The sequence below is a fragment of the Dufourea novaeangliae genome, unplaced genomic scaffold (assembly GCF_001272555.1).
Source record: "Dufourea novaeangliae isolate 0120121106 unplaced genomic scaffold, ASM127255v1 scaffold8, whole genome shotgun sequence".
In the NCBI taxonomy this organism is placed as follows: Eukaryota; Metazoa; Arthropoda; class Insecta; order Hymenoptera; family Halictidae; genus Dufourea; species Dufourea novaeangliae.
Genome location: NW_015373923.1, coordinates 2,134,321 through 2,153,219, shown reverse-complemented (window position 1 = coordinate 2,153,219; position 18,899 = coordinate 2,134,321). Strand labels below are relative to the sequence as shown.

Genomic DNA, 18,899 nt, shown 5'->3' with positions numbered 1-18,899 from the left:
ATTACACCAATACCGAACCTCCAGTTTTTCGGATGGGCAGTCCAGGATCCACAAGCCTCGACTGATAATAAAATTGGGAATACTTTCACTTTCTAGCGGAGTTGAGCGGATACCTCGAATCGTTCAATCTTCAAGCCTATTTTTTATTGCAACTATAAAACGTTACCAATTAATATTAGAGGCTTTAATCTCCATCCATCGTGTCCTACATTTTACGCTCGATTTCATAAGAAAAAGCACCTGTCCAAGCCGTAGACTTCCTTTGTTTAGACGACAAAGGGTACGGTGTTTACAGAAATCTGTCGGCCGAAGTTTCCCGCGCGTCACGGTCAGGAACGTAGCAAAGAAACGAAGATAACGTTGTCACAAGCGACCTCTGTCGATGATGTCCGGAAAAAAGTGGTAGCGCGGACAGCGCATGCGCGCAGGTCATCGTATACCATCCCGCCTGCGGACGAACCGAAATAAATCGAACGACGCCGAGGCGATCAGCAGTACGGTGCTCGCTGGACGCGGCTGTTTCGCGTTAGTGATGATCAAAACGAGTCGTCGTGGTCGTTGTTTACGACACTTCGCGGAGACGAAGGAACCGTGATCCGTGATCAAAGGCTCGAGGCATCGAAGAGGCCGAGGACACGCGTCGTCGTTCGTTGCCGCGGCCACGGATGCATATGGAGGTGCGTAAACCCTTCCGATTCCGATGCACCCTCTTCTTACATGCACGCGCGTCCTTTGTCTTCCTTTGACAACATCCCGTGCAATACGTGCACGAACTGGTTCTTCCAGTCAACTGCCATTTTGCGATGGCCTGGCATTTCGTTCCGCGACATCCCACGAACAATCGGAAGTGCATCGGTTCCGTGCCACCACAGGGAATATTGTTACCAAAGATGCCCGTGTTGTTCACTCTCTAAATCCCCCCCCCCTCTCCGCGTCGCAATTCGTGAAAACCTCCCGTTAATCTTGTGTACGTTGGCCTCGGTCAGTCTCTGATATCGACGACTCTGTGACACGGAAACGGGCAACGAAAGAAAATATATTCCCGATGTTACTATTCGGTGTGCACCTCGAACGACGCAATACTATTGTTTTTTTTTCTTGTCCGAATATCCAATGTGCAATAGTTTCGGGTGTTAAAACAGCGTATTCGTCGAATGAATCGTGATCTATGTGTTCCGTGCAACGATAATTACTCCTCCTTGAAAACGGACTGATGTTAAAAGTACGGTGCGTATACACGGGCATCGGACTTTGTGTACGCTCTCAGCTGACGGGAGAGCCTGTCAGCTGCCTTCCACACGAGAAGATCAGGGCCGTCGCTTTGTGGCGTTCTACGCGAATTTTTCCTGTTACCGCACGTCCGTCTCAATTTTCTCGCTGTTCTCCTTTCTTCGCGGGTTCGCAGTGCAATTCTGGTGTTCTATGATTAGGGGACTTTTCACCACTTGGTAACAGTGGAAAATCTACCGACCATATCGAACAGTTCTGTCGTCACGTCCGCACGTGTCTATACACGTAGGGGCAGGATTTTTTTTTTATTCCATCGTTAATTGATAAATCCCGTGTAGCGACGTTCACGGACCAGTTGAAACGGGTATAATTGCGTTTCACGGCAATTGTTTTTGACGTTGTCGACATAATTCTTGCCATACCAGTTTTCCGCGTTTATTTCTCCCAATGAATTCTTAATATTGTTTTTAAAGCCACAGTATGTTAAATGTCAACGGCATCATAGTACGCGTGTGCGTGTATACAACGATAAATTTTCACTGATACCTAACCGCGCGTCGCGACAATGTCACCAGATAATGCGCGCTCTCGCTCTTGGTGTTTTGTACACACTCGCAGCTGATTCAACTGCGCGTCGTAAAAACGTTTCGGAGCTTTATCTTCTGGTATGTGTGGTGTGTATACCTTCGCGATACGTCTCTTCTTATACACCATGCGAAAGGCTTCGATCGCTCTGGAAAAAAAAAAAGAGCCCCTACATACGATACATGACATACCCCAGCGTTGTGTATATGGCCGCCGCGGGTAAGACAGTGGTAGAGAGAGAGAAAGAGAGAGAGCAATTGACGTAACGCGTCTCGTCTGCGTTTCTGACGGTCAAACCTCGATCGATTTTTCTATCGTAAATATTTGGCGAAGCCAGCAACGCGACTCGCTAAAATCGTTCGTTGTCGACGGGGGAACTCGCGACTCTGATGTCGGTCTCTATCTATTTTCCTTCCAACCTATCGATCGTAATTCGACTACGGTTTCTCAAGTCCGAGCCAACGAGAGCGCCTTTCGAATTTAATAGACCGAGAATACAAGCGCGTGTGGATGCGCACGGGGCGCGCGTATGCCCCCCGCTTCCCTACAAAGTACACACAATTCGCTTTGAAAGCGACATCCGTTGTGTCGTGTGTTGTCGTCAGGACGCGCTTGGAAAATTAAATATGCACCACCAGTGACGAAGGACGATGACCCGAATTAACTAAACTCGAAGCTACTGGCGGCTCGGCGCTTGTCCTCCTCTCCCAGTTTGTGGTGTGTGTGTTTATTTAAGTTGCAGTGGCGTAGCATCGCCGCGACTCTCTTCTCTTGTTGCCTAGACCCGCGTCTCGCCCCTCCCCCTCCTGCCGGAGAGACAAGGAAAGTTCGTTGCTTGGTTTCCTAAACGGCCAGCTAACCGAATGTATCTATATACACGTGCGTCGCGTACAAATATTATCAGTTTTTCGTGAGGATACATATTCTGTGGTGCTTTCACAGTTGAACCCTTCGGTTGCTATGGGCGCACGGGAACGCTCATTCGATTGGTGCAGCAGCGTGTGGCGACGACGGAACGCCTCTCTCAGACGTTTAACGAGCACGGTGAATGAACGCGACTACACGGGATTTCCGTACCACGAATTAATTCACATCCGACGAACACGCAGCTTGTGTATCGCGCGTTCGCAGTATACTTCCAGGTAGTACCATTAATTAATGTCGCGTCAATTAAGTGATTCCGAGTGAGATGTAAATTTCCAAGGAGAATACATACGTATCATCTCGTGTGTGTGTGTGTCGTTATCATCGACCATGGATCTTTATATTGAATTTCCAGAAAAGAGAAACTACGGGTAATTAAAACTGATTAATATATAATTGTTATCGGCGTGTAATGTGTCACAATTCAGTGCATTTCTTTCATATATTGTATCGGTATATGTATTTTGTTTCAACTGGAAGAAGATGGTGGTGGTTTGTGTGCGAGCTTTCGTTAGACGATGCAACGCATAGTTTCGTTTGCGCGAACTCTCAACGGACCTGTTGGACCGACGCTTTTGTGTACGTTTACAGCTGATTGGGCTGTCAGCTGGGCTGTGCGCGATAGAACCATCCCAGGCTGGCCAACGCGACGTTTCAGAACACTCCAGGGGGGCTTTGTTTTTCTCCATTTTTTTTACCGAATTTTTTTTTCTCTATGTGTGTGTTTTCCAGCGGAGGCTCTCTCTCTCTCCCCCCCTCCCGCCTCCCTCGTTGCGCGACGCCAACAGGGCAATGGCTCTTGCAATCTTTAAACTTATCCCTACCGAGTTGCTCGCTACTAGGACGAGGCGAAGGGGTTTACACGCGGCGCGCGCGTATAAATACATCGTGTAAATATAAATAACCGCGTATTTGGGATTTTCGGATAATCACCCATACCCCTTTCTGCCCATCAGTATGTTTGCTTCCATACATCAGATATTTGTCACAATTAACGATTCTGTATCTTTTACATGAAAAAAATATAATTATTATTATGTAACATACAGAGAACCAGTAAGACGGTTCTATTACTTTATTTTTTTTATATTTCCTAGCGCGATATATTGAATGGAATATCAGAAATACAGTACAGCTGCGAGGATTATTACCAAACACACAGGTGTAGCAAACGTGTTATTGAACCCCTCGGCTCTACAAGCAAAATAAGGATTCGAATTTAGAGCAAACATTGCAGAAAATATGAATAAATATTGTTTTCAAATAATCTCGGAATAGTGGTTGAATAACTACAATTTGAACTGAATATTGTATTTTCTTCACGATTGTGTACAGTGGGGAGGGGGGACGGAGCGTGGTCAAAATGGCGCGAATTCCGGTCCAGTTGGACCCACGGATTGGTGGAATGTATTCCTCGTAACTCCAGGAAAAATCCATGGAACGATCGAATCTTTAAATGGATCGTGTTCGTTTGTCATCGTGGCGGCGTTTAAAAATCGTGACGAGACAGACTCGGAGATTCCCATTCATGTTTCTCCCCGAGTCATCCGTCGTGTCGCCAGGTAGACTTCCGTTCGTAGCGCGTTTTATCAGCGAGCCACGAGAGAGCTGCACACACGTACATTTTCTTCGCGCGCACACTTGATTAAACCCGGTGACTCCCGGGTGGTGGTGGGGCTCTCTCGCGATCAAAAACCTCGCTATCATTTATCACTCACGCGCCCGGTTCGTTGTACGTACGTGACCTACGCAACTCTGCGCGCCGTTTTTTTCTCGAATTTTTTTCTTCTTAATTTTTTTTTTTTTTTTTTTTTTTTTTTTTTTCTTTAAATGTTTGCTATTATTCTTAATGTTCTTTGAATCGATTACATGAACTAGTTACGATTCTTGCATCAGCTTTTTTGTACACATTTTATACGCGGCATTCAACGGATTCTATGTAATTGGTACGGATTGCATCATAAATACACCTTGTATCGATCGTACAGAAGTTCCGTTCAAAGGTTTGTGTTCACTTGTGATGTTTACGGTTATTAGATAAATTTGTACGGATAAAAAAATATTTACATATTGATATCTCTTGGAATAAATGGGCACGTGCATGAAAAAAAATTCAAATAAATGATCCTGTCCTCTTGTCTCACAAATCATCAATCATTACTGGAAATAATGAAACATGGGTGAATAGCTTAGTCCATTCATTGTTCTGCGCCTTAATTAAAAAGCGTTTCAAATCACATAGAGAAATGATTGCGACACGCGCTGAAAACAATAAGGTTATGGTTCATTACGCTTGGCTGCCCAGTGAAACACGTGACATTGCTTACGTTTAATCCAGGCGCAAGAATTAAAACGTGAAGTTAATTCGACCGATCGCAAGAAATAATCTTCTCGACTATCTCATAAAATTTCCAATAGTAACCGGTTAATTTAAAAATTAAAAATATACATTATATTCGTGTCCGACCGCAATACGTAGTCGTGGATTAATGTGAGACAAGAAAAAACAAACGGAAATTACTTATGAATCATATGAATGGTATAAGTACAGAAAAAGAAACTAAGGAAAAAGTGTTTTCAATCTGTGCATCGGCAACTCTGGTAGCCATGCACCGCGAAACGTGTGTTTTTGTTTGATTTCACTTGCAGTTGACGAACCAATAATCGAAGCCGTACATTCTGTACGTAAATATGTATATCCCCGCGATGAAGGAGGAGTAAATATGTACGTGTATCTTTTGTATGTTTACCCCGAGTCTGGAACACATAGCACATAGGGGGAAAAAAAAGTATACCCACACATACTTTCTCAGAGGAAAAACAACACCCGGTGACAGCCTGACAGCACGCGGGGTCTCTAATGGGACACAAACTGTATACTGCGGCGTCACGGACATTGTTACGGCTCTACTTTTTTAACGTTAATCACATAGATACGAATTTTAAGTTCAAACGTCCCGTTATCATCATCGTTATCACGTTTCGTCCAAACACCGGTCTCCGGGGTTGGATCGTTAATTGCAGCACGTGTTTTCGTTGTCAGCTCCACGCGCAATGTAAATGCGCGTTGCACGGTAAAGAAAAAAAAAAGAGGAACGCCAGCTGGGTTATTGTATCCTCGTTCACAGCGTTTCGTCTGGGAAGCATGATTCATTCGTTCGCACGCGAAACGTTCGTACTACGTAATTTACAGTGGTCACGAATTTGAACAAATTTCTCGTCGTATGCGTATTGTCTCTCTCGTGAGTCACGGCCGTCTGGGGTCTGTTAGGTTAGGTTAGAAATTCACTTTTCATGTTTTGCGCGCGGCTGTGTTCCCTACCGTATACCGGGTGTGTGTGTGACAATACACTGATGGAAATCCGTGGGTAACCTCTTGAGGGACACTGACACATACGTGTACGTTTAATTTATCTTTCTTTCAAGCATGGTCCCGAAAGACATTGAATATTATTTTAAATTAATATTCACTTGGAAATTCCCCAATAAATACAGCTGAAAAATAAAGAATCATTTTCTCTGGTCTTAATAAATTCGTCCCTGAAGAGGTTAGGAATCACAAAAATCGGTATAAAATCGTAACACTTGGCGTAAAGAAAATAACGAAATTTTTAAAGTTTTTAATATACTCCGGGGACCCAGCAAACGGGGATGCCTAATTTTGCGCGTAACCCTTGGTGATGCGAAACGGGATTGTGTATTGTGCGCATCTTGGAGAGACTGTGCATTATATGTCTTGATCGTAAGTGTATGGTTAAAATTGTTGACGATTTCACGGTTAGAAAATATGGCTTCTCTTCGATCGGCCCGCAGGCTCCCACGTGACCAGAGAGAAAACGTTCCGTATGTATCCCCTTATCGTTGGTTGCTTTCTTTCTGGCCACGGTGTGCACGGGCACCGTTATTGCATATCGTGTGCAATTATTTAGCGCGCATGCATGAAATCTCCCGTCGGGATGTGATGGTTCAACAATCTTGGTCGTTTTACAGTTCCTCTCCGCGAATTATTTATAAAACGACTGCACCTTAATAAGTTATCTGCATGTCTAAGTGAACACCGTCGCCGTCGTCGCTCGACTCGACTCTATTCCGTCGTGTCGGTCCCGTGTGTAATGCAAAACTTGTTGCGAGGGAAAATGCGACGTCGACTTCTTTAGAGTCATTGTTCTCTCTCTCGTGGGGAATACGACGAGACGACATAGCCACCGCTTGCGCGCGCGTACACACAATACACACACCTAATCGCCTGCCCCCCCTTGCCACCCTCGTGCTCCGACGGATGTCGAGATTTCTTGGTTACACCGCGTCCTACTGCATGGAATAATCCTCGAATATTCTTGGTCTCTACCCTGTGTGCGATCTTACATTCACCGTTAACGCATACAACACGACGCACCACCCCCCTCCTCTCCGTTCGCGGAATAGAGAAACAAATATCCAACGGGCACGTTTCACGGAAATAACCGTCCGAATGATATCTGGATTGCGTTACGGTGTACCATTTTATTGGTTATCCGCGGCCCCCGAAACATTCTTAAGCGAACGTGTCGATTATTTTACCATCCAAATGGATCACGATAATATTTGGCTGTTCCATACCTCGAGTTTCACCCACCCGATTGGTTTAGGAGCTCTTTCCCCTGAAGGGGACGATCGTTGGATCTGAAACGTTGATGTCGAGCGATTTTTTCACGAATAGATATTCGACGTGTGTTTTTGCGTACCACCCGGACGATCTTTATCCGTCGTGCCACGTGCGCGCGCGCGCGGGTCTGCTAGTGTATACGTGACTTATTGAAGCCGTATCTTCCCGCGCGCATAAAGAATATGGCCGTTACTTAACGGCACGAGAGGGCGGCGGTGGTTGAATATTTACGAGCTTTTCAAGCCAAATGGCAGCGGCGTCACGCTTTTGGAATTTTTACAGAAGGATATTTTTTGTCTTTTATTTCACGTTATTGTCGGACACCTTGTATACATATACACACGCTCTCGTAAAACCGATCGTCACGAAATAGCTGCCCGTTGACACGATCCTAATTTCTGTCTGCACGCAAACTTTGTTTACGTTTACTACGCGCGAGGGAACCACCGACATTTTGACTGGAGGCGCGCTGGAACACATGGTTCAACGTGATAAAGAAAAGAGTGGCGCAGCCACTCGACGCTTGTTTTCTTATTTATCATAAATATTTGTGTTTACACACAGTGCATTTGGTATTCAAAGCGGCGGCGTATACCTGTTATTTAGATTCCCGACAGGAGGACCGACGAGATGCAATTTCGATGGAACCCACGCGGGAACTTCCATAACAAGACTAAATATCGCATCCCTGCAAGAAAAGTTTCAAAAATCAGAAATTGTTAATTTCCATTTTATCACGTAAAAATATCTTCCAATACGAATATTCACCATCCAAAAAATGTCACAAGTTCAAGTGAGATGGCGCTAGTGTCACTTCGTTTAATACATGACATGCTATGTGAATGAATCAGTCTCTTCTCGCTCTCCCGAAAAAATGACACGTTTTCGATTTGACACTTTTCTTGCAGGGCTGCGATATGTACGATCCTTTGTCAGCCTCTTTGTCGCGACGATTCGTGGGTCACCGTGTATCTTTTTTGTCCAGGGACCCCGGGGATCGCGTCTCGTTTGAGGTGCGTAGTATCCAAGCTTCAGTTTTATCATCCGTGGCTTGCGAAGTCGAAAAACATGGATCAGAATAATCCATATGAATGAATATCCCCGAGTTATAAACACTGTTTTTTCTTTCCCAGGTGTTCATTCCTTTTTTGCCGAGATTTTCATTCCTAGGTGTACTCTGTGTTCAATTAAAGAGACATATATAGATGACAACGACTCGCGTCGTAAATAGGCCCGCGAAATATAAACATTGTTGTGTGTGAGCTGTTCAAGCGAATGTTTTAAAAAATTCTGTCAGCAATCATTCGTTTTTCTTTTTCTTTTGTTATCGCGAAAGACGTCGATCTACGTCCTTGTATGTCTCTCTCTGTGTGGATCGCCATTAAGGCCGTAACACCGTGTACCTCCTCGTCGCATGCGATATGCAATAGAAAACATTTTGTCAATACATGCGATGACGCGCGCGCCCACGGAGTCATGACTGTATTGCATGACCCCGTGATGCGTGTCCCGGTCGACCGTCGTGGGTCAGACACGTGATCTTCTTTACGAATACAACCGTGGCTGTTCACGATCATCTGTTTAACCCTTTCTGTAAGGGGTTAGTCGTGTTGAAAAGAGCCTATCGATTGGCCGCACATATGCAACACAGAAGTGTGTAACCATCAACCATCCGCGCGCACGGACGCCTTTAGTAAAGGCCCTTTACACTTTCTTCGTTTTCTGTTTTTTTTTTCGTTTGCTCGCCGAGATTACAGATGTCTCGCGTGTCGCCGGGGCATCGTAACCTGTAATCAAGCGATACATTGAATCCTGAATGCAATTATGCAACCGAAATAAGAATCGACAGTATTCGTGTTATTATTTTCGGGTAACTGAATTTCTATATATAAAATATCTGTTAGGTTTCTTTCTTTCACAGAGGAAATATTTATTTTTGCCCGGTGAAGATAGTTAAAATCATCGCTACTAAATGTGTATATTTCTTCTTTACTTGGAACTATTGGCTATAGGGCTGCATAGCAGTTAACTTATAGCCTAGAGGCCTAGAGTAGTTCGAAAATGACAGTATTTTGTATCTATTTTCAGTAATCCATTTACAGACTGGAGTTTGATAACTTTTATTTCGACTTATGAATAATTGAACGTGAAAAGAGAATAGAATGTCTAAATCCGTTTGGAATCGTGCGTTGTACATAGGTGGCAGCACACGGGAAAATTTACGTCCAAAGAATCGACGGATTAATTCGTGGAAGGTCTGTTTTTGCATGCAGAGTATCACGTACCATCTAGAGATGCCAGATTATTTTGTGTCACGGAAATAGTCTTATCGATGCATAACGTACATTTTGTCGGGCAAGCTATCTTTTCGTGTGATCCCGCGGTTATATCGGGTACGGGGTCTTTTGATAATTTTGTTTTTTTGATCTGTGCAATTAAAGACCCATTCAACGCCGTATCGTGACACGTGCGTTGGCTGTTGTGCATGCGGTTTTCATTTTGCTGGCATTATGAAAGAGAGCAGAGTTAGACTGTGTGTGCAAAACCGGCACGAAAATTATATTATAAATCTAGCGTCACGTGAACGGGGCAATTGCAATGGGAATAGATCGCCGTTGGATGCTCTCCGAGTCCTAGAATTACTTAAACAAGCCTTCGTTACGTTCCGTATAAGCTTTAAATGAAAATTGCCTTCAATTCAGACCGAGTTTGTTACGTTTGCCTACGAAATACACTCTGTACAAGAGAATGTTTAAGAATTCGACTGCCAGATCGATTCCCATGAAACACTAAATAATAAAGGACCGCCGTATATGTATCTCGATACATTCGACAATCCCCGTTTCCAAAGATATGTCATTCGTATGTGGATAACATGGAGGTCACTCTGAGACCCCTAACCTTATCTGTTGCATATGGTGTATCGAAACATTCACAGAAGGCCCTATCTTCGTAACACTTATCTCATGGTGTGCTATCACCATAAAAACTTCTTTTAGTATTCTAGTCCGTTCTGATTTCAAACACAGATAAAATATCACGATCTCTTAATAAACATAAAGATAGCTCATCAAACAAAACATAAAGTAAGTTGTTGTCTCTGCTGTGTCGCCAGGCGCGACTATTGCATCACCGTGGTGTTGGTTGTCTGTCGTTTCATGGAAGAACAGGTGCGTTCTACGGCGCCCGTGGAGTTTCGATAGTTTCAAACGTAATCCTCTTGATAAAGATTTTGCTGCAACAGCAGTGTCTCTCGAATAATCGCGCGAGAGACTCGCGTGTATTTATATTAAGTTACCACTTGGTGTGGTGGTATAAACGACGGTCGAGTGAAGTTCAAGTGGAAGACGTCGGCCGCGACACCACTGCGTCGCGTTCAATGGAAGAATGGCAAACACTTTGAACGCGGAAGATTTTCGCGCGCAGCCTTTGGGACTGAATTAGACGCGTAACGAGAATTTTTGAACCGTTGGACGCCGGCCACATGCATCTCCACATACGTTATTAGAGTAACGGGTCGCGCATTTCTGCGATTGAAACCGTTCTTCGCGACGATATGTACGTGTGTGTGCGTGATCATTAACATAAGTGTTATTTAACGACGCTTCATGAATCTTTACGGTCGCATCAATTTATGATTCTGTCGGTGCAGTCCATTTGGTGTGCCAGTCGGTGGTAGTATGCATGGTGGTTCTCGCGATGGAAATCGACCGTTGACAAAGACCCGCCAAATTTAATCTACTCCCCCGTTTAGCCTGTATAAATAACTGTTCTTGACTAAAAGCACACACAGTGCCCTTTTGATAAACATAGAGTAAATATTTATTAGAAAATTACTATTTCCCAATTCAAACATTTAGCCATTGCGATTCCGTTGGTTGATTAAGTGGTGTCGTTGTTGAGACACCGATCAGCAGGCTGGAGGAATTGATCAGGTTCGGCGCGCAAACGTGAAATTATCGACGGTTGAAAAACGAGGGGATAACGAAATTTTCGGTGTAACGTTGTTACCTTCCACACCGATTCAATTCTCCGCGAGGGGGGGGGGGAGGGAGATTGTGCAATAAACGTCGATAGAAGCTCCGCCGAACGTCGTTACGTTGCCGCCGCGGCGTTTTATCGTTGTTGTTTGTATCGAATCGGAAGTCCCTAGCGGATTCGATTGAGCAATTAATAACCTTACTTCATTCGATCATCGTCAATATAAGAAGCGACTTGCGAGAATGTTCGCCGCGTCGTGTGACATTGATACTGAGGTCGAGCTGAGACAAAGTGGTTCTCTTGCCGTTGGGAAAACAGAAATCGATAAGATAGAAACGATCGTGTCGATTCTACCGTTAACCTTTTTAGAAAATAAATTTTTTTTCAATCGACAATCTTGATCCCGTCCAATCTGAATCTCGATTGCGTGTTTGAAACCCAACGTTGTTTACCGTTCTTACGACTCCACATTTTAATTGACCCTGCCACATTATCTTTCCCCCGCGTGGTACGCGTTTAATGCGTTTGTAAATGTTTTCGTCTTCCTGCCCGGGGTTATATCTAATCCTTTCTTTTTCCCTCTGCTTTATCTCGTGTCCACGGAAACATCCGAAATCCAACGGAAACACAGATGTGTCAATATTTCTTCGCCCGCCTTGGACTTGACTCTTCATATTATCTTATCACGACAACCGAATGTGCGATCATTTTTTCTACTAACTCGACAGGTTCAGGGTCGTGGGAAATATAACAGAATCACAGTCCTCGATGTCGTATCCCCGGTAAAAAACAGAGATCCGAAAAACTGCTATATACAGTACGGAGTCATCCCAAAACTACACACAGTATCCTTACAATTTATAACCCTATTCGCTCCACTTCCTAATCCGAAACATTTCAGATATGTAAGTATAGTAATAATCTTGATTCTTAAAAGTATTATACCATCGATCGAAAAATCATAGATTACTGACATCACTGTGAATCACTCACACGCGATACGAAATGTCTGGTGGTATGTGCCTCTCTTAACCCTGCAGCAGATGTTTCTTTCACTGCGCAATTAAATGCTCGAGAACGAAACGTGTACATACACGTGTCATATCCTATCCCTGATTCCCACAACGTGCTTCATAAATATTTTCCGCACTTTCAACTGTTATTGAAGAAACGTGTCTCTACGAAAACACAAGTTTTCTATCCTCGCAAACAAACTCGTTTTCCGCCGGGGGAAAATGTGGTGTAAGAGAAAGGCCTCTTACCACTTGAGTTACTGAAATTTATGCGAAATTAACATTTGGTTTAACATTTATTTCAGTATTTGAAATAAGCGGTACGAGGACCTAACCCCTTTTTGTCCTAGAGGAAGCCAAGTTTGCTCATTGGTATACGTAAAGTATTTTTGCATAACCCCATCCGTTACACAGATATACCGTATGTATGTAGTTTCCTTGGTGTTGCGCTGCGCGACATCTGGTTCCGCGTTGCTTTAGCTTCGCACGTTTCGTCTGAAACGGATAGAGAGGAAAGCGCGTATCGTACACCAGGTGGACAAACAGAGAACGTGTATATTCCTCTGTATGCTTTCTGCTGTCTCTGCTGTTATGTGCAGGGTTCTTTTCGTCTGGATTCATCGTGTCTTCCTTCTTATTCATTGACGAGAGGTAGAAAGCGCGCGCTCGCGCACCGTCTGCACCAGCCGTGAAAAATAGGATGACAAGAAAATCGGAAATACCGAGGATGCGTCGGCGACGGGTAGCAATGACCTTGGGCCGTGTATTGACTCGGACGTGTTCCCTATCTCCTTTGTTCTCCGACAATTCGTCGGGAAAGTTCTTTCTGCAGATTCGTAGCCCCCGCGGCCGACGAACCCCGCGCCATGATTTTACACGGTTCTTGGACTATAGAGACGTGGTTGTGTGCGTGCTTCAAGGTTGGACGATGTCTGGGAAATTTTTTAATTCATACGTAAGTACGTATGCCGAGACTGTTTCGTGTCAGATAGTCATAGCCAGATACTATTCTACATGCTAAAATATATGTATAGGCTGTTCCGCTTAAAACAGGCCACCCAAGTTTATTCCCCATCTGGGATCATACGAAAAATATTCTTTACGTAATTTAAATCGTTTCTAGAGACGAATCAGAAAGGTAGAAAAAATTATATAAGGGAATTAAACATTTTTAGAGTAAATTTTTTGTAAGTAAATTAAAAATTTTGAGAGTGCAATGTCATTTCAAGATTATATGTAAAAAACATGGATGACCTTGCAAAAACCATTAAAAAGGACACTTACAATAAATGTTTACCGCCATCCGATTTGTCTACTGAAACCATTAAAATTACGCAAAAATATATTTCTCGTATGATCGCAGATAGAGAAGATATTTAGGTGGCCTGTTTTAAGCGGAACACCCTATATATATATATGTATATATAAAACAAAGTAGTTTCAGAGATAACTGTATATGTGCTTCGATGTCTTTTTTTATAATTGATTGTTCCTACTTGCGATAAATATTGATGACAGTCACGACCGTTTCCCATCGATTCGTATCAGATGATACCGTATCACTGTCAATCGTCATAAAAGTTAATGCAAGTAGATATATCGTGTGGGTAATAGACACTACAGAGTCAGGAAGAAACATTTATTCCGTATTGCAGTCTCATTATCTACGCACAGTACGTCGTATTCCATATGCATTACCCCGTCTTAAAATACCTATACGTATTCTTTTACGATCGTGTCTGCAACGCATCGAATCGGATATTTTTAATTTTATAGGCACTCGATGGAAAGGTTAAATTATAGTAATTTGCAAATGATAGCCTGTATCGATTGTATTCGTTTCGAGTATACGTATATATGTATGTACATGTCACAGTTTCCAATCGACCTGCCTGTCTCGACATCTGTCACCGCCACATGGTTCGATTAAACCGTTGTTCCTTTAACAAAATTAGAACTTAACTCCCCCACAATCCGCGTAGCTTAAACGAGTCCCGTGGGATTACGCCTTGGAGAAAAAAAAAAGAACAGTACTGAAACAATAGCTTCGTGTACAGCATTTCCGTGTTTCTCGTTTATAGGCTTTTAGAATGACTCGCGCGTGTTAGAAATAATACAACAGGAAACGGGTAGCCGTGACGGTTGTGTCACTCCGAGTGCTAATTCCGTGTTGCCATAAGCCTGGAAAGTAAAGTAGTAAGTACCGTTATATCGCAAGGCCGCCACCAGGCGAATCATTGTTTCGATTGATCCAAGTTAGAAGGAAAAAGAACGAGAGAAGGGCGTGACGAGACATAGTGGGGGGAGGTTTGGGGCAAAGAAAAACAACGGGGCTCGAACGAACACACACGCGAAAAGAGCGCGCTGGGAAAGGAACGAACTAAGAAAACGGGGTTAGAGCCGCGCAAAAAAATGTCTGGCGACTAAACCCAAACAAGAGGAGGAAGGTTGTCGTTCTTTTTCTTCCGTCTTGAAGCGAAATTCGTTTTCGTTTATACACCTTCGGCGTGTGCATCCAAACAAAGAGCTTGCCTGCCCCCTTTGTTTATGTACAGACGGCCGTCGTCACGTGACTCGGATATGCGAGTACACACGTTTGACACGAGACGATTACAATTATATAAACCTTCTCTTCTTCATTCATATTAATGAATGATACACTTGACGTGACTGTGTCCTTGAAGCGACTCGCTAGACCTTTATACGTTTCTTTTCTCTGTATTGTAATTCATGAGCCAAAGGTGGTGTAATATCCCCCTGTCACACTGGCCGAAAACATTTAGTAATAATTGAGGTTAATAATGGTAGATGGAGGGGATGTACAGGATGTCCCGTTTTCACACTATTAGGAATCTCGTGTCCGCAAGGGACAACTTTCTGTGCTGCTCGATCTTACACGTCATGCAGGGTCGAAACGACGGTGGGCAACTGTGCTTGCTTGTGAACAGTCGAAAGAGGATGGCAGGGGGGAAGGGAAAACGGGATGAAGGCGTGAAAGGATGGAGAGACAGGCCCGCGGTACCGCCGCGCACTTCCTCTGTCTTTATAAAGAAGAAGCTTCTGTGTAGCCGCCGCATCATAATGGAGACCTTGCCTCTTTTCTTTGTTTGAACACGGGCCAGCACGTGGCGTCGCTCGATACGGACAGAGAGAGAGAGAGAGAGAAAGAGAGAGCGAATGTGTGTGCATCAATGCTATTGCGCTTCAAAACGTTCAGCCTGGTTCCTCTTGTTCGCTGTCGTCGTTTATTTTTATAGATGTATCCCCCCTGTATTTGTACGTGTTATCTGCTCTTTCTCTCCCGCGTGTCCACTCCCCCATCGGCCGAGCGGCTGCGGGGCTCAAGATTTTTCCCTTCTGAATGCAATATTGTGAGCGGGTGGTTTGAAGCTCCTCGGGCCGCCACCGCCGCGTCGTTATTTAACAGGTCGTTATAAATAACTCAGAACTGATAGTTACGGAATAAATATACACGATAGCGGGGTAAATAGCGAGTGCCGCCGCGTGGTGAGGCCGGATTACAAACCTCCTCCTCCTCCCGACGGCGACAGCCAATATTCTCGTATATAGTATATGTCCACGGATGGCCAAACTGTGGCTCGCGAGCTGCACACGGCTCTTTTAGACCCTTACTGCGGCTCCCACATAATATTTAATATTTTTTTATAAACTCGATACATACTACATACACGTATGTAATATGATATTTTTGTAAGTTTGCTCACTTTATTATGCAATGTGATGTAAACACAGATTGTAAGTGTAACTCAGAATTTAATACCGTTTCAATAGGGAAGAGGCTCTCGAGTATTTTTAACCTCTTCAGGGATAAGTTATCAATACTCCTTATCAGCTGGATCTACTTAAAATATATTTATAAATATTAATGACAATCAGTTGGTAGGTTATCCTTTTTTTGTTACGGAATTTTGGAGTGTTTATTCACGATAATATTCATTTTATCTTTGAAATCATGCTTGAATGAGAGAAAAACTAAATGTACACATATGTCCCAGTATCCCTCGATATGGCTCCTATCCTGACAAGGTTTGCCCACCACTGATATAGTATATACACATGTGATCGTTCAATTTTTAGGAGTAGGATGGAGACACTAGTGGTGTTTTTCATAAAAAAAAACTCATTCAAACGACTGTGTTCCGAGTCGTGCTCGAGAACGTCATAATATTTTGAAGATCCCCAGAATTGACCCCTGTTTGATGTACATCATGTACGGCTTCGTTTATCTCAGCAAGTTTCTTCGCTTATAAAAACAGTGACAGAAGTAACAATCACTGAATTTTGTACCCTTGACAGGTGAGAGGTTAGGATAAACGGAGTCGCGAACCGGTTACAACTCTCTTTGGTATATTTACACCATTCTCTCTCCGTGCCCGCGTTTCAAGAAGCTACGCAGACCTCTCCGCCTCTGTCGTTCCAACAAACTCTCCTCTCCTCTTGACGTCATCTCCGTCAGAAGGTCCCCGCGATCAGATTGAGCGCTAGTTGGATCGTTAGGTCGTTCGACGGTTTTGTGTCCGTGGGCGTGCTAAGTAGGCACACTGTGGATTAGGTTGCGCGAGGCTAGGCAAAAGAAGCTAAGGCGATACAGAGAGTGTGTATGTATGTGTGCGAGAGAGAGACCATATAACCCCGTCGGGATGAAATCGAAATCGTGTTTTTGTTCACAGGTGTCCCCGAACCGGCGCTGTCTGAACCAGCTCAACAGCTGATCGGAGCACGAAGCGGCGGTGAACGGGGCCACTATTGCACCACCACCCCGCGATTGGAAGTAATTCAATTCGATAATCGTCGCTGGTTAACGGCCAGACGTTCACCACACACCGGAGAAAACCAGCAGCAGCGTCTCGACGACACTTGATAAGAATAATATACGGGGAGAGGGAGAGCAGCGACATCGTGAGGGTAGGAGGAGAAGAGCGAGGACGACGACGACGACGACGACTACGACAAAGAAGAAGAAGAAGAGGAAGAAGACGGACATACACATATACACACTGGGGTGAGAGAGAGAGAAAGAGAGAGGTGGATCTCTTTGCTTGCTCGGATACGCCATCATGGTCAAAACTTTTCAAGCGTACCTGCCCTCGTGTCACCGCACTTACTCGTGCATTCACTGCCGTGCTCACCTCGCCAACCACGACGAACTCATCTCTAAGGTGAGCCGTGATAGATCAGGTAACTGACAGACTTCTCGCATTCACTACTAATCCTTCCGCCTCGTATGTCGTGCGCGCGAGCACACACGCCTGTCCACACATACATACACGCACACACCTACACACAGTGTGTGTTCTCCTCTTCACACTGCTCTGTAACGCAACCGCTAAGAAGCTGTTTCCTTTTTGATTGCAGTCCTTCCAGGGCAGTCAAGGTCGTGCCTATCTCTTTAATTCAGTGTAAGTATGCTAATGCCTCTGCCCTCGCGAATCCCAGATAGAATCGGCGTGGAAAGTAGGACGCGTTGCACTCTTTACCCGAAGAACTTATATAGTGGGTACGAATTATTCAAATGCAAGGTCAACGGATTCTTTCCCGTATCTTTTTTCTTCAATTGTTATTAACATCTACACCCAGAGAAAGAAACGTGTGTAGCTTTCCACCCCATTCACGAAAATATGTGTACCGATTATTCCTGACATTTCGTTTTGTTTTGTTGTTTTTACACGCTATATTATTTTATTTAACTATTTTAGGGTGAACGTGGGCTGTGGTCCTGCGGAGGAGCGGGTTTTGCTTACCGGTCTTCATGCTGTGGCTGATATTTACTGCGAATGCTGCAAGACCACCCTTGGGTGGAAATACGTGAGTCGTTTTGTTTTTGTGCTGTTCCGTCGATAAAAGAAACGTAGTTCAATACGAAATACCACTTCAGGGCAAGCAAGACCAGCTGTTTCTGTTAAGGGTCTCACCCCTGAAATTTTGCAGGAGCATGCGTTCGAGTCGAGCCAGAAGTATAAGGAGGGCAAGTTTATAATCGAGCTTGCACACATGATCAAGGAGAATGGATGGGAGTAAAGTCGCGTAGGGGGAACAAGGACAGAAAATAGTATAATACATCCCTGAACCGTGCGCGCGACACACCTATCCGTTGTGTGTCCCCGATGATGACCCTAAGAAGACGATATATAATACGCCTACAATGTTGTTCTACTTGCAATGTACGGCCCCCCCTACCCCCCTCTGTCAAACCACCAACGAAAGTCTGTGATTTCATTTGTGATTCGTAATCTTAGTAACTTTTTATGTTTCGGACAATTCGACGAAGACGACGACGCTGTTTTTCGTTCTTTCTGATCGATTCGTCGACAAGCGACGACAACAATCGATGACTAAAAAAAAAAAAAAAAAAAAAAAAAATAAATATAAAGAAGAGAAAAAGAAACCGTAGAGAAAGAAGATAAACCGAGAAAGAAAACAAAACAAAGATAGAGTTAATTAAAACCCCGAGAATAATGACATTATTAAGAAACGATGGTGACGAATATGATGATGACGAC

At 44.0% G+C, this 18,899-nt stretch overlaps 1 protein-coding gene across 3 annotated transcripts; it reads left to right on the top strand.

Annotated features, from left to right (window-relative positions):
• The first annotated feature begins 491 nt into the window (after positions 1-491).
• LOC107194799 (protein yippee-like 1) lies at positions 492-18,726 on the top strand. Of its 3 annotated transcripts, none has more exons than XM_015584499.1 (5): positions 492-677; positions 17,070-17,558; positions 17,755-17,798; positions 18,096-18,204; positions 18,328-18,726. In XM_015584499.1, exons 2-5 carry the CDS (start codon positions 17,457-17,459, stop codon positions 18,415-18,417), a joined length of 345 nt encoding a protein of 114 aa, XP_015439985.1. In that variant the 5' UTR covers positions 492-677; positions 17,070-17,456; the 3' UTR covers positions 18,418-18,726. The 3 variants fall into 3 exon arrangements, with proteins under 3 accessions (XP_015439985.1, XP_015439987.1, XP_015439986.1); XM_015584501.1 differs by lacking the exon at positions 492-677 and adding an exon at positions 1,180-1,227; XM_015584500.1 differs by lacking the exon at positions 492-677 and adding an exon at positions 2,895-2,957.
• The last annotated feature ends 173 nt before the right edge of the window (positions 18,727-18,899 follow it).